Raw genomic sequence first — 22,157 nt, forward strand, 5'->3', positions numbered from 1 at the left:
GCCAGCACTGCTCGGTGACAATATGGCCAGGTCGTCAGCATACATGAAGTGATTGATCAAGGTGTCACCAAGCATACATCCAGTGTTACAGCTGTTGAGCTGCACAGAGAGATCATCACAGGGCAGGATAGAAGGGGCTAAGGGTTTCATTGGGGTCATCAGGTGGGCACCCTCCATCATAGGTGTTTCACTGAACAGGCCCACGACACCTCAAGAGGGTTCAGCAGCAACACCTGGCGTCCCGGGTGTGCCCCCCTCTGCCTTACCCCCTTCTATACCCCCTGATGTTGTCTCTGTCATTTTGGAGCCCAGCTGTTGTCTCTCCTCCTGATCCAGAGCCACTGGCTTGCTCGTTCAGCAGCATTGGACAGGGCTTTGAAGATAAAACTGATTCTAAATAGTTCACCCCCCTTTCCTGATTTTTTATGTTCTCGTGCGGTCTTAAAGGTATAGAAGGAGAAATTGTGAAATAAATCGAAATATTTCGAATGTTAATTATGTTGTCTCATTTATTTTCTTACACTTATTTTATTGCTCTATTGTACATTTATTTTAGCCCTCGTCGGTATCCGTACGCCTCGTCACTGCGGACAATTAGCTAACGCGTTTCAGCTGCCGCTCATCTTATTTATCTTAGAGCCGACGGCTAACGCCGGCTATAACACTGGGGTTATTTATTATAACACTGTTATAAGCAGCGCGTTTCTAACGTGGGATCTTTCATAAATGCTCTCTGCTGCTACAGACGTCAGCTTTAAGTTTGCTGACTTGTCATTCAGCCGATTGGTTCTCTTCTTCTTCGTGTTTGTCGGTACGTCCGACTGTGTCTCTTCTTCTGCGCTTCCGGATCCTAACCTGCCAGTATCAGCATTGTTGCCCCCTAGCGGTTTCCGATAAATGGGTCAATCTTGACCCTCCATCCAGATTTCTTACATGCACCAACAAACTTTTTTTCTTCTGATGATTTTCGTTTGTTTAGCAGGATTACAGAGAAACTGCTGGATGGATATTGATGGAAAAAAACCACCAAGCTGGGCCTTGGTCAAATTTAGACCCCATTACATTTTTGAGAGCGATCTGGATACCTGTCTGGATAAAACAATCTGGAATTTTCCATTTACTTATTATAATGGAGGCTTTTTTTTTAATCTTGCAAAATCTGAATTCAATTCACTCACCAAACATCCCAGTCATAAACGGGTCCGATATGAACCATCATGAAACATGTCTTCTGGTTCTGATCCAGAATGAGGTCAGGAACAAATATTACATTTTAACATTAAAACCCATTTATGGATTCAAGAATCAGTTAAAAATACACATCAGCTCTGATTCACTTTGACTTTTCATGGTTGGTGTATAAAGATACCAAGAACAATCTAGAACCTTTTGGTGCTGATCCAGATCACCATGTGGACGGCGTAGATCCAGTTAGGAGGGGGGCTGTAGGGTACAGCCCAGGATCTGGATCATCTGCATGTAGAACTTTAAGGGTCTCGTCCACATCGGTGGACACGGGAAGCAACGTTATGACAAAACACGACAAGGCTTGGAAAATGACAATCTAGAGAACACCAAAATATATGGGCCCAGGTAATATTCTGGATTGGGTAAAACATAATATTATCCAGGAGATTAAACAGACCCCGTTCTACACCTACATGTGAAAGAAAATTAAAAATAAAGTTTATAGATACGGCACGGAAACCAAACAAGTGTAAAGGACATTTTTTAATCCAGTTTATAAACATATTAGCAGCATAACCGGATGGTCTTGAGGTATTTCTAAATCCATACTCTGAATTTTATCCAGCCCTCCCGCTCCCAGGTCTCCCTCAGACATTCACCGACTCCACACACACTCATCCTGGAGCATCCGCTCAACAGACGAAAGGCTGACACACACCTCCACAAACACACACACACACACACGCACACGTCCTGTGGTCCCAGTCCTGGATTGAGCGGAGCCGGCTCCCTCGTCGTGGCTTGTAAGGCAGGCACACTTAATGGTGCAGTTTTGGCTGTAGGACAAAATAAAATGTGTTACTTAGATTTGAACAAACGGTTTTCCAGCCCCCCCCCCCCCCCCCCCCCTTCAGAACTAGAACTAAACCGTCAGAAAAGGAGAGAGAAATTCACGAACCCGGACGCGGTTCTGGAAAGTTCGTTCGAATCGGTGGGAAATTTAAATTCCTCAACATTCCCAAATTTACATTTCACAAGCCCTTTAAGTCGGGTTCGGAGGTGGTGGCATGGACCTTCTGAGATAGCAGAATTACTTTTATAGATCACGTTTCTTTTCGTCGTCAGAAGCGACACGATCGTCCGGATCAATGGAGACACTTCAGAGATCGTTACCGCCGGCTGATCACAGATCGATCACCTTTAACGATTCGGAGCAGGAACAGAACCGACGATGGAAACGGTTGATCCGACACTTGTCCCCCCCCCAAACTCACCTTCTGTGCGCCCAGTTTCTTCTCCACGCCCCCGGCCAGCCCCCCGCCTTTACTCTCCTTCCAGGTGTAGAAGTTGGAGCGCGGTGAAGAGGCGGAGGCGGAGCTGGGGGGGGCCATGCGGTGCACCGAGGCTTTGGAGGAGGGCGGGTGATCCTCCAAGCCGAGCCCCTTCCGCTTCTTCGCCAGCCCCTGGTGCTCGAAGCCCCGCCCACTGCCCGAGTCGCCCATGCCGCCCCTGCTGTGGGAGTTGTTGGTGGCGGAGGGGGGGTCTGGGGGTGACGGATGGCCCAGCGGCGTGTGCGTTCGTTTGTAGGTCCAGACTGCTTTGGGGGCTGGTGAGCGGTACTCCGAGGGGGAGGGCTGGGGGCGGGGTTTGCCGCTGGGGGAAAGCGTGCCGTTTGTCTGTCCGTGTGGGAAAGGCGAGTAAATGGGGGCTCTCGATGAGGAAGAGGAAGAGGACGGTGGGCGGCCCCGGTCCTGGAGGGCGATGCAGTTCCTGTCGGGGCCTGAGTGCCCCCCTTCCTGGGGCGGGGCTTTGCGTTTGCGGAGGGAAGCGGCGGCGGCGGCTGCCCCTCCCCGCAGCTTTAGCATCTGCTTGCTGGGACGGCCCACAGGGTTCCTGGGCCCCCCGGAGGCCACCTGACACATGGCCACAGGCTCACCGGGGGACGCCAGATGACCGATGCCGCCGCCCCCCCAGTGTTTTCTGATTGCACGGCTGCCGAGGGTCTTCCTGGTCCACGAATGGACGAGGTCGATGATGGCGTTTTGATGTGACTTCCTGTGCGGATCTTAGAACGTATAGAAGACGCGGACGCAGAGGAAGGCGGCGAGAAAACGATGGTCTTGGCTGCGGGGGGTGGGGGGTGGACATCTGGGACTTGAGGTATTTTCCTGCATCGAGAAGAAACACGGCAGAGATCAGGTCGGCGTCTGGATCCAACATTCGTTCAAGGTCAAACAGCCCACGGGACGCCTCAGAAAGGCGGCGACGCCCCCCCCCCCCCCCGTCGGGTCTGAAGGGTTCTTACTTCCAGAGGTGAGCGCTGACGTGCTGCTCCAGCATGCTGCTGAGGGCCGACCTCAGGTGGTGAAGCCGCCTGTCGAACGTGTAGATGCCGCGACCCAAAGCGCGGCCGCCAAACGAACACACCTGGACGAAGAAGACTCGTTAGCGCCATTAAGGTCAGCCGGCGCTCGCCGTTCACCGAAGCGCCGACTCACAGCCAGCGGTCTGGGATGCGCAGCAGAAGACGGGAAGTCGGCGGGATCGTCGGCTCCTTCGGCTTCGCTTTCGTCGCTGGAGAGTCGTCCGGAGACGAGAGGCGAAGGCGCTCGGTGGCGTCCGTCATCCGGCCGCTGCTCGTCCTCCTCCGGGACGCTCTCCGACGCGGCCGTAGAGCGACTGGAGGACAAAAGGAAACCCGTTTAAAACGTGTCCCGGACGCCGTCGCCGGCTGGGGTGAAGCTCGCTAACCTGAAAGCAGGGAGGCTGGCCAGAGGCCTCCTGCAGCGGGGGGCGCCGGCGTGCTCCCTGGGGGCCTCGGGGCTGGGGGAGGAGCCTCCCTCCAGAGATTGAGCCCCTTTCTCCCGAACCTTGGTTTTGAGTTCTGCCACCAGCTGGTCGAAGCTCTTGCTCCGGCCCGCAACCTTCCGGCGCTGGTGGATGGAATGGATCTGACGGGACGGCAGCGGGATTAGAACCGGTCCAGGGAGTTAGCTGGGGGCTAGCTGGGGGGCTAGCGCCGGCTACAGAAGCTACAGCGCCGCCCCAAGCTTGTTCATTGGATCATGTTCTGACCCAACCCTCGATTCCCTTGATTCTCCCCCCCCCCCCGCCGGGACATTTACACATAACAGTTGAAAAGGAACCATTGGGGTTGACCCGAATCTTCAGTCAACACATGTTCTGACTGGATCTAGGGAGAACCTGGGAGAGGAATAGGGTTCTAAGCGACGCCCCCAAAGTGAATCCAAAGGCTGCATCAAGCGGCGCCACTTCAGTCATCACTGAACGAATCAGAGCCGTCCAGACGTCACTGCAAACAAAGGGTTAAATTCATTCCCTGGTCCGACAGGAAACGGTAACCTGCCGAGATCCTGTCCACCCACGGAGCAGGTAGGAGACGCCGGCCGCTCCCCTCCACGTCTCCGTTTGTTTCCTGCTAATCGAGTCATCCCGTCTCACTTCCTCCTCCACACTCAAGCCACCATATAAGGACGCTTCCTGTGCCGGGAGCCATTTGCAGCGCTCACACTCCCTTTCAAAGCAACTCGCCCCCCGAAGCGGTCCCAGCGACGTCCAGACCGGATCTCCCCCCCCCCCCCGCCCCCCAGCCGAGCGCGGTGGCGCTTACATTGCACGTCAGGAGCCGCGTGCAGACCTTCTTCCTGTCGGGGTCGTGGACGCCGCAGTGTTTGTCCAGATCGCACTCCCTCTCTGAGGACACACAAACAGTGATGTCATCGCACAGTCAGAAAAAAAAAAAAAACAGAAAATAAAACGGAAGTGAAGAGGCCCGGCGAGCGCCGGGAGGGCTTCCGGCGCAGCGGCAGACAATTCCACTCCGTGTGGCTAAATATGACGAGGATCATGATTGATCAGTCGCCTAGCAACCCGCCGCCATCAGCCGGTGTGGCTGGATCCCGGCTGGCCGGGCTTTAGGCGGTACAAACTGCACAGAGAACCCAAAACCCACGTCTCCCGCGTGAACTCACTGGAGGCCACTTTGTTGTAGGGTCTGGGGATCCGGTGGCCCGCCAGCGGAGAGGAAAGAGGGGAGTCTTTCCTCTGGATCTGGGTGGGGGGCCCGTCCCCAGGCGGGGTGCCTCCGTGCGGCCAGGGAGGATCTCTGACTGCCGGAGGCGGGGCACTCATCGGAGGCTCCAGAGGCGGCGGCTGCTTGAACAGCGACGCCTCCGCGCGGCGGCTCGGGGAGGATTTCTCCAGCGGGGAATGTCTGGGTGATGGAGAGGAAGTTTACTTTCAACGCAACACGGAGGCAGGCTAGCAGTTTCCCCTTGACTCCATTCTTTGTGCTAAGCTACAGGAGGACCGCTAGCTTCTTCATAGCGCTCCTCCTTCCCCGCGTCGTTCAGCTCAGCTCCGGTTACAACCATCTCCTAACTCGTGCTGCTCGGCTCTTACCGTACTCCATCTTTGGAGTTCTTGGCGTGCCTGTATTGGGGCGGGGTGGAAGGCGAGGGCGGGGCTGCCCGTAGCTGCCCGACCCCTTGGCTGCGACCCTCCCAGGACGAAACGGAAGCAGCGCCGGTCCCCCCGTGTGAGGGAGAGTGGACGTGGTGAGGCCTCGGCTGGGGCTGCGGCGCCGGGGTGGGCGAGCGCAGCCGGGCGGAAAGCTTGGCCAGAGGGCCGTGTCTCCGTTCGCAGTGCTTCTCAAACGCCTGAGGCTTCACGACGCGGCCACAATGGCTGCACATGACCAGGTAGAAGTCATCGTGGCCGGGGTAGAGGCCGAAGACGGACATGTCTGGGAGGAAACACAGATCAAACAATTAAAGTCCCATTCCGCGTTGAACGACGACGTCCGGCGGATGAACTCACCCTCTTTACTGAGCGACATGGCCTCCGCAGATTTTTTGCCATTCTTACTGCAATCATCCAGATCAGGCCCTGAAACATCAAACACTTGCAGGTGTTCAGTCAGTCAGTCAGGGAGGTGGAACCAACATCAACACCTTTAAGAGGAGCTCTATAAATCCTTCCTTATTATTCCTGTGACAGTTCCAGTCAGGATGCAAACAGGATGCGGGACTTCATCTGATAGTCGTCGGGACTTGGGAGAGATGCGAGACAATGAGTGGGCGCGCACACGCACGCGCACACGCCCCCCCAGCTGGGAAGGGCGAGAACACTTTCTGGGTCACACATGAGCTCAGCTGCGGCAGAAACGTTGCTATTAAATGGGGAACATGAGCGTGAGGCGAGAAGAAGACGCCGATAACGTTTACATGGCAGCGGGGCGCAGCAGACTGCTCCCCCCCCCCCCCCCCCCCCCACCGGCGTCCACTCTCAGCCCCACCGCTGCTAGCGTTAGCATGCTACCGCTAGCTGCACTCGTCGTCAACGGCGACGCTGGCTTTCTTCGCTAGCTAGCTTAGCCTAGCTTTTCACGGCAAGAAGTTGCTCGCCCGACCATCCACGCTAGCCTCCTTCCGCTCCGAGAAAAAGCGCCCGTTTCACACGGAACACGTCTCTGAACGGCTGGCAGCTTGTTCCACGACCACGGCCGTAAAACACACACCGATACGTGCAAAAAAAACCACAAAAAAAACAACCCCAATGACTGTTTTATCCTGAAAACCGTGGGACCGGGAGGGAGCAACATGTTACCCACCCAGCGCTAGGACCCGGCAGGGTCTTTGTTTGGGTAACACGGTTAGCTCTGTCCTCCGTTTCCACGAAAATAAACCCCGCGGATTTGGTTAAATGGCTTCGCGGCTGCCGGTGTCTGCGTCGGAGTGCGTCCTTACCATCCGCCGCCGTCACGCCGGCCCACTCGGCCCAGGCGCTCCAGCTTTGACCCACGAAATCATCGAGGCTAGGCACCCGCCGATCCAGAGCAGCCATTGCTTTTGCTGCGCGTTCACGCACCGCCATCATCACTGCGCGGCGATCTACTTACGTCATCTCTCGCGCCCTCGGCAGGATAGGAACTTCCTGCGTGCGCGTTCGTGTCACACCCACACACCCACACACACACACACACACAGGTTGGAGCAGAAAGTTTCTCAATGATGTCATTTCTTCTTTTCCGGCCGCTTCAAAGACTTAAAACACGAAGATAAATAAGAAATAATTTTTCCCTTCGTGTGTGAAGTTTCTGACCTGCTTTTAACAAAAATAAAAGTTTCAAATATAACATGAAACATCTGCAGCCTACAATTGGATCCACCTTTCTTAATTAAGCACATGTAGAATTCTGTGGAGGCCCTTTAAGCTGCTGCAGACATGACACATATCAAGGTACAAGGTTCTGGCTTGCACTCCTGGAGAATCTTAGCCCATTCCTCCCTGGCAAAGGCATCCAGTTCCAGAATATCCACACTGCAAACATCTTCAATGAAAATTTGGTCGAGCAAGAATGTGTATGATGGGCAGAATGGCCTTCAGCCACCTAAAAACACAGGTTTCCATGGAGACAATTGAATAGCCATTCCAAATACTAAAAGTCTTTCGCTTTCCCCCGTCGGTTCTTCCTTCATAACTGCAGCTGGAATCTGGTCCCATCAGGCTGCACAGCTGTGAATTTGGTACCATCCATGACAATACTTCAACACAAAGAAGAAGAAGAAGAAAACCAGAGATGGTGATGTCACTGACAGGCAGGAAGAAAAGCCTTTTTATTAGACACCTTTGGGAACTGAAGGATGCTCAAAATGTCCGTAAACGTGAGGGTGCGCGTGGAAAAAGTACAAACTCATTCATCAACTTCCCTGTAATCGAGACGGCAAGACGAGCGGCCGCTGCTCGTGTTTACAACGCCAGATAATCCGTTGTTTTGAACAAACAAAGCCTAAAATACTCAAGTTAGAAGATTCATTCCATGAAGAATCACGTTTCCCTCCAAACTAAACCAGGAATCATCTCTTAAAATTGTAGAGCATCGTAATGTGTCGAAGGTCAATAAGTCCAGCGACTCAAACCGGAGCGCCGCCCGAACGCAAAGCAAAGCAAGCGTGGAGAAACTACCGGCAGCGACGCAGAGCAGGGGGGGGGGGGGAGGGGGCGGCAAACGCAGCTCTCCTTTCCCACTTTACAAAACAAATGAACGTAAATCGACGAGGCTTTCCTAGTGGGAAACGCCAACAGAATCCCGACGGCGCCGTGAAATGCAGACCAGAATAACCGTGAGCTACGTATAAATAATGTCACTGCGCATCGACTTCGGGCAGCGGATCAGACGGCCCGCTGCTCAGTTCAGGAAACACGTGGGATTACGCAGCGGGGATCAGTCTTTCATCTAACAAACAAATATATATATTTGAATTTTTAAACTCAACCAATGAAATTACAGGATTACAGTACTCATCCGTGCGTGGCCTTTATCTACCGAGAACAGGCCCGAGGTTTGAAGGCACTCTGGGTTAACGTCTGCGGGGACGGGTTCGGTCCATTAAGCCGGTCCTTCTGACGTCGGGGGGGGGGGCGATGTGCTACCGCGGAGAACGCCCTGCTGATCGCCAAACACATTTGGTTTTAGCTTTGAAGGCGTACATTCATGGCAGCTCTCGTTTGTGATTTTAAGGCGGACTTTATAAAAGAACGCGGAACATGTCGGCGACGGCCGACCGGCTTAACTTGGCAAATTAAAGGGCGTTTCTGAAGGTCAACGTCAGAGACCAGCGTTGGGCACAAATCATTTTCTACTGTGGGGGGGGGGCAGCGCGCCAATGCCCCGAGGATCCCTCGGTGACACGGCTAGGGTCCGGGGGCACCTCCTTCATCCATGGGGGGTGGCGGGACGGGATCCTTGTGGAAAGGAGTTTCCTTGTAGATGAACCAGCAGTTACCAGCCCACAAGATCAGGTTCAGAAAGCCGAAGATCTGCGGAAAGTCGGGGGAAAACAAAAGGGATTCTTTGAAAACAGCCGCTTCTGCTGGACCCGCACGGCTTCTCCTCTAGCCTCAGGCCTCCTACGGATGAGCGGCGCCGTGCGGAGCGTCGCGTTGACACCACTTACCACCGAGGCGTTCAGGCGGCCCATGTGGGGGAAGTCTCCCGGCTTGCAGGTCCCGCCGCAGGCGTGCGCGACGAACTCCGGGTCGGTGGCGTTCTTCACGTCAGTCAGGCCTTTGGCCCAGGCGGACGAGGACACGAGCCACAGGAAGGCAAAGACAGCGGTCAGCACCAGGTCCTGAGAGCCGAGACACAGGCGTTAATATTAATGCCTGCAGCCGTCCACTCATTTCACGGGAGATGTTGGATCTGTGTCATTTTGGATTTTTACAGCGCCTATTTCTCACTTTTAAAACTATTCTAAGTGTAAGTGCTTTGCTCTCGTGGGTCAAGTTGGGTTCCGTCTTTCCCTGCTAATCCTGTAAAGCGCCTTGAGATGACTTTCTGTTGCGATCCGGCGCTATAGAAATAAAACTGAATGAAGGCGGAGCATTTTCTTCACGCTTAAACAGAACCGTTTTTTAAACTGCGCCATCACCTGCTGCAGGTAGTTTCCAAGACGTTGTCGTGCCTCGTGTGTGAGAGAAACTAAAAAAGGGTTGGAAAACAAAGGCCAGCTCGGTGTGTGGACGCGAAGGGGCGGAGCCACACGGACAGAGATCCTCGCCGAGCACAGGGTGTGTACTCACGATGATGGGGCCGCGGCTGGTCTGGCGGTAGACGTTCTGGTAGCCCAGGTAGAGGACCAGCGTGGCGGTGCAGTAGAGGAACCCAAACACGCCGACGCACACGAAGAACTCGGCCGAGGAGGAGAAGTCGCCCTGCAGGAAGGCCGGAGAGGTGGCGCTGCCGTTGCACGACGGCACCTGATACGGCTTCGACTGCAACCTGAAGGGAGGCGGGACAAGAGAAGGCGTCTCAGCAGATGCTCGCTGACGGGCTTCGCTCTGTTGCTGTGAGGTTTCCGGAGAAAACGAGGCCTCACCTGGGGCGAAGCGTCTGTCCACGGAGGGCAGGAGGAAGAAGTATGACAGGATCAAGTAAGATTCCAGCAACACAGACCGATTAACAGAACCTTGAAGTCGTCTACGAGGAGTCGTTAGTCAGAATAAACTCAATCCTCTTCTGGATTATCAGATTATTAACACATTGCAAGCCTGATTCTGAGTTTAATCACACATCTATGGGCCGGTGTCCCATCACAACACACCCATTTGTTTTAACTAAAATAAAATATTTAGACAGCGTGCAAGTGGGACCAGGTAGAATTCACAAGTGCGATTGCGTCGTTACTTTCTGCCCCTGTCAGCGTTTGAAACACAGTTCATACTTTTCACCAGATGATGGCAGCAATGAGGACGAATCAGAGAATCCCGTCCCACCAGCTAATGGCAGATCAGCTCCAGATCACGCCGTACCTGAAAGGGTAGCCGAAGTCCGCATGGACAGTCTTCTCACCCGCGGTGCAGGAGACAGAGAAGGTGGTTGACCCCGAGTAACCTCCGGCGGTGGCAAAGGCAAAGATGGAGAACACCTTTCGATGAAGACAAATGCGTGAAGAGCTTTTAGTTTTACAATTTATGACTTCATTAAAAACTTAACTCACATCCGCGCAGAAATTAAATTAAAGTCTTTCAGGTACAAATATTTGAGAGCATTTAATCACATTTCCGTTCATCCTCCCGGAATGAAATGATATTATCAACACATCAGCGCCGACCCGCTGCACCAACAAGCCTCAAGTACAGACACAGCACAGACGCCGTTTTGCAGCACGTGTGTGACTGTTGCTGGGATGCGTTCATAAATCTTATAATCTTCACTGCACCGAGACGAAACGTTGGCAAAGCGGGATCAATAAATGTGACTTCTTAAGCCGTTCATTAACGGAATACTTATTGCGTAGTTGTTTTCATATTTCATGAGAATGAACGTCAGAAAATGTTTCTTCTGGACTGAGGAAGAAAAACAAGCCGATATGTGAACAACGCTGACAGAGCAGCAGGAAGAGCGGCGGGCAATCCAGACCACTTCCTGCCACCTCTAACATGAACTTCCGCCATTACGGCGTCCTACGAGAGTCGACTGCGGTGCGTTTGGAGCAGCTCCTCTTCGTCTGCAGCATGAATGCTCCACGCTGACGCGCACGTCTGAGGAGTTTAGAGTTACAAATCCCCCCCCCCCCCCCCCCCCCCCCCACGCCCAGGACATCCTTTCTCCAATGAAAAGCATCTGATGAGAGCACGTGATTCTCATTTCCGTACTTTCTCAAGAATAATCCTTTTGTTCACTTCCACCCACAACTATCATCAATGCACATTCCCAAATCATCAGGGTCCTTTTCAAGTACACAATGGTGTGTACAATAGGACGAAGAACAGGGCCATCAGAGGCGCTGCAGCACTGTAGCAACAGCAAGACAAACAGCTTCAGGCCCGCCAAGGACCGCCGGAATGGGTTTCATCTTTCAGGTTTCTCTGGATTGCTGCACAATCTCTCAGCTTTCATCGACCCACCCAACCTGACAGCACCCCAAATAAACCCTCCACCGTCCCCACCCGGCCCCCCACAGGCTGCAGGATGCATTCCTGACCGTGGAGTAGTAGCAGGATAGATGAGAGACACCAGTTCAGCAATTTAGCTTTTAATAAACCTCCACACGCAAACGCAGGAACTGAACGGCAAAAACAGACGCGATTACAAGAATAGCTAAACCATCCTTCAACCAACTCTGAAAATGTCAGCTGTTACTGGCTAATGTCCGGACATGTGTACTGCATACGGGCCAGTTTGGCTTACGGTAGCATTAAAATATCTACCCACAGTATTTCACAAGAGGAGGGAGGAAAATATTTATAATACTAACGATGCTTCACCATGGAAGAATTTTGTGCATTTCAGCCTCGAGATCAAAGATGGCCAACATTAAATTTAACTTGCGGAACTTCGTATTCCGCAAGGCACGCCAATGTCTGAAGCAGCAAAAAGCCAAATCCAAACACGCAAATGCGAACAACACGAGCCGCCAAACTGTCAGCCGTGTTTTCACAGGCAGCGTCACAAGATTCAAACAACTCTGAAGCAAGTTCCAAATCTAAGAGTAGATTACGTTAAACCAATAGGAAGACGATCATGCTGGACTTTCTGGTTTCGCTTGGTGTCGCTTCATAAAGACAGACAGTTTAGCATTTAATTAAAGCGCTATAGAGGAACTCGGCTTGTGTAGATTCTGACTCAACAATATGGTCGACATTCTTTACATTGAGGGTTTTGACATTTAGAGGGAGGGTTAGGGTTAACGATAAACTGTAACAGCAGAATAGAGTTAAAGTCCGGGGCACGGCTGCTGCACACAGCATGGAAACGTCCAACAGGACATAGCTGCAGCACAAGCCCACGCCTTTACCACACACACAGCCCTGCTGCTGGTGTAAGGAAGAAGATATCATGGCACGCCATTCTGCACACAGCCCGCTGCGAACGTTAGCGCACATTTACAGGGGCCATTCCTGAACCGGTTTCTTTTTTTAGCGTACGGTCCATTCAGATTCCTCATTAAGAAGTCAGCAACACAGACGTAGCGATATTTGGAGCACGTTGGAGCTGTAGTTCATCCACACTACTTGATAGTGAGCAGCTGGGCCTTCAACCACAGTGACGTCACACCGACTCACGTCTCTGCCTTCAGTCCTTACATGAACAATTCAGACCAGCTGCTGCGTGAGCCGAGCCGCAAATCAGAATGGCAAGGAAACCTTTATCAGTCTGCACCTCCAAGGGTTAATGAATGCATTTAATGGCTCACAGCGCTTTGTGGTGTTTAAATAACACGCAACAGTTTAGTTCATATCACGCACATGGTGGCCGAAACAACGCTAGAGAGATGTGGACTTTGTTTTTAAGAGACACTTTCAAAACTTCACTTACCCATTCTAGAACTCGAATAAATCCAATGGGCTCTTTCAGCGGTCCGAGGTCCAGAGTAAACCCGGAAGTCATTCTCTGTGTTGTAGAAACAAAGGCACAGAAACGTTTAGCTAGGTTAGCCCCACGTAGAACGTAACCTACTTTCACGTTAGCGCCGCAAAGGCTACCTGCTTGTCACCTTGCGGCTAACTGGCCCTGCCCTTGCTAACCTCATGCTAACGCTAACTTGTCAACCCGAGTATTCGGCCAAGCTAACCCACCTTAGCAGCGTCCATTTAGATGTGAAGCGACGACTCTGTCGGATTTCACTCAACGGTTAGCACGTACGTGACTCTTAACGCGAACTTGTACTCCGTTTCAGCGAGAACCGTGGCGGGCAAACGGCGGCAAAGGACTGACAGCGCGCGGAACAGAAACAGCCAGGCAAGCAATAGGAGCACCATCTGTCAATCACAGACAAGTGACCCGCCCCCCAAAACTCACCAAAATAAGACAAACTCCGCCCCTACTTCATGTACCGGTACTTCAAAATAAAATAGAACACCTCGGCGACGCAGCTCTTGGTATCTTTATACGCCAACCATGAAAAGTTAAAGTGAATCGGAGTCGATGTGTATTTTTAACTGTTTTTTTAATCCATAATTGGGGTGTATCCGTATCAACATTTTATGGAATCTAAATAGACAAAGTCCTATTTTCAGATTTATTTCATCAAGATCCATCCAGCAGATTTCCGTAAATTAGCAGGATTTTCTTTCAGCAATATAGCCTACAATACAGTACATAAAATAAAAAGTAAAGTTCGTCACCCAGAAACAACGCTTGTGCTTGTGGTTGTATGTTGCATTAGCTAATTATTCTTATTGTCATAATCATTACTGATACTAGGATGTTTTGGTTCTCGTGTCGTAGTGGGATTTCTCTGGGTTCTCCGGATTCCTTCCACCTCCAAAAACATGCATTTTAGGTGAATTGATCACTCCAAATTGTCTGTATTGACTCGTATGTGTGAAGAGAGCTGCTGATTGGTTGATATTATGGTACGCCAATCAGAAACAGAGCTGGGCGGGCTAATGCGTCAGCATAGTATGCCTATAACAGCCGCCACCCGCTTCACCCATAGGATTCACCCCTGAGTAATATTTCGAATGCTACTACGTTGAAGGCGGATTATAACCTCGCTCTGCCGCTGATTGATTGGATTGGTTGAGTTGATTAGGTGTAGCCAATGAGAGTGATAAGAATCATCCAATCAAATGTAGAGTAGGGCGGGTCTTAGTATCGCCATAGTAGGATTCGTAAATTCCCGTTGGTATTTTTATCGTACATCCGCCATTTTGCTGAAGTCTTATGGTAACAAGCTCGGATCAAGTCCTCCTCCACTACTTAATTTTCCCTTTTTTTAAAAAATCTGAAACTGGTAATCAAATACTGTATACTTTCTTTACACAATACACCAGCCTCTTAACGTAGTGTTAGAATACGAAACGTAAAAGAAAGGAATATATATAAAAGAAAGGAACAGCAGTCTTCGACGTTCAGCTAATGCTAACGATAAGGTCGCGAGAAACTGTCGGTTAAGGTAGGTCTCGAAAATGCAGCGTTAAGTGAAATAACTGATTTGTGTGAATGTTTTGCCAGGTAGCGCATACACCACTGCGCGTTGATGTTCTGAGAACAGCCACTAGTTTTCTGGTCTGAGTAGAAATGTGGGAAAAACGCAAAGCTGTTTTCGCCGAAGTTAGTTAGCATGCTAACGCGGGCCGATGTTTACCGCTCGGTTATAACAGTATAACCACAACCCGTGAAGCGAACGGCGTTGATTGTCTCCTTATATTTGCATCGTTGTTGTCGAAGTTAATGTGTTGGAAGCGGACAAAAAGGATCTGAGTGTGTTTGATGAGGGTCAGATTGCGATGGCGGCGTGGCGCTTTGGGCCGTGTTCTGTTGGAGAACCTTGGGTCCTGCCATCCATGTGGACGGCGCCCTCCCGCCTCCCGCCTCCCTAAATATTGTCTCTGACCAAGTGCATCCTTTAATGGAGGCGGTATTCCCTGATGGCAGTGGACTCCTGCAGCAGGAAAGGTCCAGAAATGGTTCAAAGAGAACCATTTTGAGTCAACGCCTCAAATTGGTTCTCTTGGACCCCCCCTAGTTCCTCGGATCCGAGTCCAACGGAGCATATTTGGGCTGTACTGGGCGAACTAGTCCGATCCGCGGCGTTCCCGCCTCGCAGCTTGCAGGACTTAAAGGATCTGCTGCTGACCATCTTGGTGCCGGATCCCACAGCACCCCTTCAGGGTTCTGGTGGAGTCCATGCCGCAAAGGGTCAGTGCAGTTGTGGTGGCAGAAGGAGGGGGGAGGGGGGGGGGGGGCTACATAACAGGCAGGTGGCTGATAGGTGCGTGTCTAGCATATCTTCAACCAGCACGGATTCATTTACGTGCTGCGTCGTCGATTCTCTCCGGCCGTCTCGGATAGAACGACTGACGTTCCCCCCCCCCGACCGTGGCCCCCGGATGAGAGCTCGATGTGGTGGCGACGTCGGTTAACGGCGTCGGATGGAAGTCGGAGTTCTGGATGCTGATCAGCAGCGTTTGATTAGAGTAGTGATCATGAAGTCAAGGGAATGAGCTTCTTCCGTGCGTCTTAACATTGAAATTCAGTTCTCAAATCCGTGACTCGTGAATCATCTCGCTGTTCTGACCCGGTTCTGATCGCCTCTTGCTTCATCGGTCGATGTGCCTCATTATTCTGTTGCTGTGTGTGTAACTGTCCAGTCGTCTCCTTTGTGTTTGTGCACGACTCGTGTCTCTTTGTAACCCTTTCAGTGCCACCTGGAGTGTTTTCTTTGTTCGTTTCTTAGGTGTAAAACCGTCCGCTTGGCCCCTTGTGGGAGTCTCTGGATGTGGAGAACTTGAAAACACAATGGGAGAAGATTTTTTTCCTTTCTCTTCTTCAAAATTGGCAATCGACAGCCGAGAATCTGTAGAGGCTCCAATGTCTTGCCTTGTCCCCTTTCGGGCTTCGCTCCAATGCCAAGTGTGCCAAATTGCCTCCGAGCCCGAGAAGAAGCTGAGGATATTTTTTTGACCTACTTTCCCCCCTTTTCTGCTATTTTTGCCATATTTTTTTGGGGGGGGAGATCTTTTTGATAATATCCTATTTATTTCATTGATTACACCCATTAATAAAAAATAATAAAAACAAAAGTCTTCAAAGGACACTCCCAGCAGCGGTAATGGTTAGCAGTCTGGCTGTAAAGATGTCTCAGAGTCTCAGAAAAGAGATGTCGTAGGAAGACGAGTGTCTCTGGGCGACCCGCCCCCCCCCTTTACCTCTTATCTCACGGATCAAGTGTTCCTTCAGGACTCCATACCGATACGGAGACCACCCACCGGCAGTCCGCTTGAGGAAGACGTCTTCTCAACCACCTCAGGTAAAGCGTGCACGGTTCCTAAACGAATCCTTCTGCAGCGGCTGATTTAAATCCTTCGCCGGCGCTGACCCTCGCGTGTCCCGTTGTGCATTTTGAGGAGTCCTCCGCCGTGCAAGCGGCGTCAAACCTGCGACAAACCCGTGTTGATGTTTTAAAAGACGGCTGAGTGACGTCGTATCGGGGTTCTGTCTAACACGTGGCTGCGCCTCTGATTTCAGGGTCCTGTTGGCCCCGAAGAGATCCATCTGCCGGTCGTCACCTTCGTCAACCGTCACCATGAGCAACCGAGGAGACGACTGCTACTTCTTCTACTATTCTACCTGCACCAAAGTAAGCGAGGTTGGAACTCGCAGTCACATTTGCGTGCAGCTCGACCAGCTGAAGCGTCGGGCGTGTCGCGGGAAGCGTCCCACAGTGTCCCGTTTGCCGCGCAGGGAGACGGCTGCCCGTTCCGACACTGCGAAGCGGCCATGGGCTCCGAGGCAGTCTGCAACCTGTGGGAGGAGGGACGCTGCTTCCGCACCACCTGCAAGTTCCGTCACATGGCGATCACGGTGAGCAGGACCGAAACGCCGGTTCTAGAGGAACGCTGAAACCGCATCTCCTTCAAGCTTTGCCCTTTCGAGGCTGCGCGTGCCTCGAGCGGCCATTACCGAAGGGTAGAAAAAGTCTTTCTGGCAACCCACCCCCCCCCCCGAGCCGGGAGCTCCACTCCCGCCTCTGGACGTGCCCGGAAGAAACACCCGATGTGCCGTCAAAGCAGCCGTAAGACCGGCTAGCAAAGCGGCGCGTCCAAGTAGTGAGCGCGGCTGTCTTTCATCCAAACAGAAGAGGCGAAAGGAGATCCTGTGTTACTGGGAGAGCCAGGCGGACGGCTGCCAGAAGCCACACTGTGCCTTCTTCCACGAAAGGCCCCGCTGCATCGAGGGCTTGTACGTCCCGGCCGATAAAACCAGTAAGGCGGTTCGTCGTTGTTTAATTAACCCTTTAAGTTCAAACGCCGAAGGTTTGTGACTTTGACAAACAACGTCTACGTAACTCCTCAGGTCAAAGCCAAAATACGGAACAGCCGAGCGAGGAACCGGCTCCCGCAACAACCACCCCCCCTCTCCCCAACGCGCCCAACCCCCAGCTCCGAAGCGTCATCAAGGCCGAGTCTCAGGAGCCGGTCCCGAGTCCCACCCACCCGCCAGTGGTGATCAATCCGGCAGACGACGACGAGGACGAGGACGGTGAGACATCGCCACTCAATTACATTTTGGTCCTCGTTTTCAAAAGGGCGTTCTCATTTTATCGTGAGTGCCGGCGCCCCTTCTGTTTGCAGACCAGTTCTCGGAGGAGGGAGACGACGGCAGGTTCGGCATCTCTTCCAGAAAGCTGCATAAATCAGGTGATCCGGTCGTCGGAGATGAAACCGGTCGCCGTGCTACTCCGGACTCCTCTGCTCATTGGCTGCCGATGTTTCTGGACAGGTGACTCGATGAACTTCGGGGTGAGCACCCTGGAGGAGATCCGACTCCGGAAGGCGCTGAAGGCCAGCATGAAGAGAGCTGGTTACCCGCTCCAGAATGCCGACGCCACAGCCAGCGGAGAGAAGGAGAACGCCAACTCGTCGTTTCGACCAAGAGACGGTAAAGACCGGAAACGTGATGAAATACAACCGCTTAAAACTTCTAAATAGTAAAACTGCAAATTCAAATAAATGTATAGCAAAGTGACGGCGTCCCTTGTTCTCGCGTCATCCGGTTAAACTCTGGGCTCCAATTGTCTTCCAGACACTGCGAGACCGCGAGGCGGCGTGGGCGAAAGACTCGGAAGAAAGACGTCCGGCGCCGGTAAGTTTTCCCCCGGTCGGATTTCTTTGCGTCGCTAACAAAGATAATCTTGAGATGATATCTTGGAATGGAAGCTCATGAATTGTCGTTACTGCAGATGAGCAACGTGCGGAAGGCGTCCGTCCAAAAAGGAGTCTGTCGGAGCGTCTCGGCCGAGTCGTGGATCGAGGACCGCCTCAGAAAGGTGATCATCATCCTGATCGATGAGATGAACGATCGATGAGTTGACTCGATACTACAGGTTGTCGTTTTGATTGGGTTTCTTCTGCAGTTATGAAGCCCATCAAGGAAAGACTTGGGCTTTCTGCGGGCTCTGTAGCCGCGCGCTCGGGTAAGAGATACCGGCGCGACGACCTTTGCTTTTTTTCTCCTGAAAGACGTTATTCGTGCAAACCGGTGGTCTGCGTGTTTTTTCTCCAGCAGTTGAGACCAACACGGAATCAAAAAAGACAACCGAGCAGATTCGCATCAAAACTCTGGACGAGATCAAACTGGAGAAGGCGGCAAAGTCCCGTTCTCTGTCGAAAGGGGGCGGCCCTTCGGACGCGTCCGGAGCGGTCGGCAAAGCCAAACCCACAAAGGGCGTCAAGCGGACCGTCAGAGATCAAGCCTCGACCTTCGCAAAGAAAGAAAGGCGAGAGGAAGTGAAGCTTGCCGAGCCCACCGCAGAGAAGGCGCTAAACAAGAGTCGAGGGGAGTCTGACCCGGCTGGACATGGGCCTGGTCCTGGTCCTGGTCCTGAGGCTGCGAACCCGGGAGAGGTCCGGGTCAAGACCCTGGAAGAGATCCGCAGGGAGAAGGCCGAAAGGTTGCCGGTTCAGCAGCCCTCAGAGGACCCAAGCAAGAAGAGCTCTGACGGCGAGGAGAGCAAGCCTCGCCTGCCGCCGCTCCTTAGACCGGCTCCCCAAGGTGAGATTGCCGTTTCAGCGGTTTCAGCCGTGTCGCCGGGAAGCTTCGGCACAACGACCCGATGCTCCCGGTAAATCTCGTGTTCGTAACGTGATTTCTTTTTGTGTTGAATCTCACAGCAGAGGAGGACGGCGAGTCGACAGAGAAGCCGGTGAAACCTCAAACCGCGGCTCCTAAGGTAGGACCGAGCTGCGGCGCCGGTCGCTGTCGCGTCGACCCCCGGCCGACGCTTAACTGTCCCGTCTCTCTTTAGTCCAGCGTCGCTAACGGTAGCGGTATTAAAGTCAAGACCTTCGAGGAGATCATGCGAGAGAAACGACTTCGCCGGCAGGAAACGGAGAAGGCCAAAGGCCCGGCTGAAGCAGAACCTTGCCAGAAACCGCCAGCCGAAGGAACCTTGAAGAGGAGGTTTCCTGCTGCAGTCCGTTTGACGCCGCCAGGCTCCTCGTCGCCTGACTCCGCCCCCCCTGCTCAGGAAGTCCCCGTTCATAAAACGCGGTCCCTCAGATCCACCGCTGCTTCACCTCCGAGCAGCGATACGACCCCCGGTGCAGTCGGCGATACCGTCGCGTCGGCGAAGCCAAGCTCTTCTCCAACCGAGTCCGACTCGCCGGGCGCCGCCAGGTCAAAGAAGGTCCCTCCGAAAACCGCCAGGAAGTCCAAGCAGACCAGAACCGCAGCGCGGAGTCCTGCAGCGGAGGCTAACGGGACGCCAAACAAGGGTCCCAAGAAATCCCCAGAGCACACGCCGGACACCAAAGGTACCGCCCCCTTTACCTTCACGCTTACGCTAACGAGCCGCGAGCCACTGAAGCGGAAGGCAGAACGCAACCGACGGGTTTCACACGCCAATCAAATCCCTTCTCTTTCAGTGAGGCCCAAGCTGAACGTGAAGCCGTCTGTCATGAAGCCCGCCGTTCGTGTGAAACCAGGCCAGAAGCGAAGGGGGGCGGGGCGATCTGCTGTCGCTGCTGTGAAGCCCCTGAACAGTGCCTCAGCAGGACTGGAGGAGCAACTGCAGGAGGCGACATGCGGAAACGCAGAAGTAGGTCAAAAGGCGCTGCTATTCATCGTTGGTGACGGCTGTCGTGAATATTCTGCTCGTCCTCTTTGTCCATCCTTCACGTTTTACGCTGACGTTTTCCACGAACTCATTGATCCACGCGAGTTTGCTAAATGAAGGCGTCGTCGTGCTGTCGGTGACCTCCGGCCTCTTCCGTCGGCAGGTGTTCCGATCCACCGGTGCAGAGGCTCAGCTGAGCCCGGCCGTCCCCCGCAGTCCCGTCGCCGCGTTGGACCTGAGCTCCAGCCCGCCGAGCGACGAGCTCCAGACCGTCCCCGTGTTCAAGCAGAGCGTCATCGTTGCCGCCGCCAGGGAGACCGTCCCGGCTGCCCGAAGGTAAAGGTTAAAACACGCCGGCGGCTCGGTGAGGCTTCGTGCCACGTTTTAGCCTGCGGCTGCTCGCCCTCGGTAACGTTTGCTTCACCGCCACGGTTTGCATCGTAATTAGATGCTTTCAAAGACGGCTCTCTTACTTCCTGCATGTGATTTCAGAACATGATCAATAGTTTCAAACGACTAGTTACCCAAAACGTTTGGTTTCCTGCTTTTATACTTTAAGACGAGTTGAGAATTCTAATTCTACCGTTTCGTAGCCGTTTTAGATTTGAGGAGAAATGAGACGAGTTTAGGGTTTCTTTTTCTTCCCCTGTGTCATGAATGCACTTAGTTAAAAAACAAAAACAAAAAAAACTGCTCCTGGAGAAACTCTTGGGCACCGCCCATGTGTCCTTGAGCAAGGCACAGAACCTCCAGACTGGTCCCAGTGATGTATAGAGATCAACAAGGTATAATTCTTCTTCTTCTTCTCCTTCATCTCAGCCCGGTGCTGAAAACTCCGCCTCCCTCCAAGTCACGGAGAACGAGCGTGGCGGCATCCAGAACCGCCTCCAGCACCACCAGCGCCGCCGCCGCCACCACTGTGGATGTCTTCGATGAGCTCATCAACGAATTCACAGATGAACATCTGCAGGACGGCGACGTGGACGCGGAGATCGGGGAGGACGACCTGCTCCAGGAGCTGTCGGAGATGATCGACAGCTGAGAGCTCGACTTTGTCTTTAAATTCACGCTCCGTTCACATTTTAGATGCGCTTCATTTCTGATCGTCTGAGAGCCCAGGAGCTGCTCTGCAGGGCGGACTTGTGATTAAATACCTTTGCGATCATTGCTGTGAGAACTCGCGCTGCCCTGTGGTCGTGTTCCGCGGTAAACCTGCCTCTGCCATTTTTAAACAAAAATCTTTGAAACGTGTCCCTTCTCATTTTAATATTTCTTTTATTCAGTAAACTAGCCTGGGGGTCTTTTCTATCTTGTATATTTCTTACCTGGTCAAAATGCTTTCAGTTGTGTCTTAAAGTCTGTTTCTGTTTTTCAATGTGGGAGGGGGGTATTTGGTCTCTGTTCTCACCCCATCCGGAAGCCTTCCCACAAATGTATTGTTCAGAGTGACTTGTACAGATTACCGTGTAAATAAAAATACTTTTAATGACCAACATCGGCTGTTGACTGGTTTGTAACGGCATCGGTCGCCGACAAGCTTAGCGGCGGACTGATTTAAGCTACGCGGTGTTGCTGCTGATTTTACAGCAAGCCAGCCCATTTGGAGCTAAAATATTTATTCTTGTGTTAAAGTTAACTAAAGTCATTATGGAAATTGTATTTAAAGCCCTATTTAAGGATTTAGCATACTATAAATGGAACAAAAGAATACTTTTCTCAAACCAAGTTTTTAGAAAGGAACTCTTGTTTTTGTATAAAATATCGGAGTTGTTCCAAATACAGTAGATTTGACGAGATTATTTTTATTTTTTTATTAATTTTTAAGGAATTAATTACTACTGACTTCTTAACATGATGTAATCGGTTTTTCCATAAAAACTC

At 52.3% G+C, this 22,157-nt stretch overlaps 3 protein-coding genes across 3 annotated transcripts; 1 reads left to right on the top strand and 2 right to left on the bottom strand.

Annotated features, from left to right (window-relative positions):
- Positions 1–1,789: 1,789 nt before the first annotated feature.
- atxn7l2a (ataxin 7-like 2a) lies at positions 1,790–7,086 on the bottom strand. Its single transcript, XM_068742831.1, is given in 11 exon segments — positions 1,790–2,024; positions 2,463–3,158; positions 3,161–3,356; positions 3,494–3,615; positions 3,687–3,867; positions 3,940–4,139; positions 4,820–4,902; positions 5,181–5,422; positions 5,611–5,953; positions 6,028–6,096; positions 6,957–7,086. Coding segments are annotated over 11 exon segments (2,280 nt in total). The 3' UTR covers positions 1,790–2,006.
- Positions 7,087–7,790: 704 nt separating this feature from the next.
- Positions 7,791–13,415, bottom strand: sypl2a (synaptophysin-like 2a). The gene is made up of 6 exons (XM_068742403.1): positions 13,291–13,415; positions 13,031–13,105; positions 10,522–10,637; positions 9,793–9,991; positions 9,168–9,341; positions 7,791–9,030 (listed from the first exon to the last, which is right to left on the bottom strand). Exons 1-6 carry the CDS (start codon positions 13,303–13,305, stop codon positions 8,905–8,907), a joined length of 705 nt encoding a protein of 234 aa, XP_068598504.1. The 5' UTR covers positions 13,306–13,415; the 3' UTR covers positions 7,791–8,904.
- Positions 13,416–16,180: 2,765 nt separating this feature from the next.
- On the top strand, positions 16,181–21,769 carry LOC137897992 (zinc finger CCCH domain-containing protein 11A-like). The gene is made up of 16 exons (XM_068741988.1): positions 16,181–16,469; positions 16,688–16,799; positions 16,904–17,023; positions 17,298–17,424; positions 17,516–17,701; positions 17,794–17,859; positions 17,942–18,100; positions 18,245–18,304; positions 18,402–18,488; positions 18,576–18,635; positions 18,725–19,213; positions 19,333–19,391; positions 19,467–19,974; positions 20,086–20,258; positions 20,440–20,612; positions 21,096–21,769. Exons 2-16 carry the CDS (start codon positions 16,746–16,748, stop codon positions 21,316–21,318), a joined length of 2,544 nt encoding a protein of 847 aa, XP_068598089.1. The 5' UTR covers positions 16,181–16,469; positions 16,688–16,745; the 3' UTR covers positions 21,319–21,769.
- The last annotated feature ends 388 nt before the right edge of the window (positions 21,770–22,157 follow it).

Source organism: Brachionichthys hirsutus, chromosome 8, assembly GCF_040956055.1.
Source record: "Brachionichthys hirsutus isolate HB-005 chromosome 8, CSIRO-AGI_Bhir_v1, whole genome shotgun sequence".
NCBI lineage: Eukaryota > Metazoa > Chordata > Actinopteri > Lophiiformes > Brachionichthyidae > Brachionichthys > Brachionichthys hirsutus.

Coding starts and splice junctions, on each gene's coding strand:
- sypl2a (XM_068742403.1), bottom strand. Junction 9,992..10,521: donor GACTTCGGCTACCCTTTCAG/GTACGGCGTGAT, acceptor GCCTCCCTTCAG/GTTGCAGTCGAAGCCGTATC. Junction 9,031..9,167: donor GCCGCCTGAACGCCTCGGTG/GTAAGTGGTGTC, acceptor GACTTTCCGCAG/ATCTTCGGCTTTCTGAACCT.
- LOC137897992 (XM_068741988.1), top strand. CDS start 16,746: ATGAGCAACCGAGGAGACGACTGCTACTTCTTCTACTATTCTACCTGC. Junction 18,489..18,575: donor TCGAGGACCGCCTCAGAAAG/GTGATCATCATC, acceptor TTTCTTCTGCAG/TTATGAAGCCCATCAAGGAA. Junction 18,636..18,724: donor CTCTGTAGCCGCGCGCTCGG/GTAAGAGATACC, acceptor TTTTTTCTCCAG/CAGTTGAGACCAACACGGAA.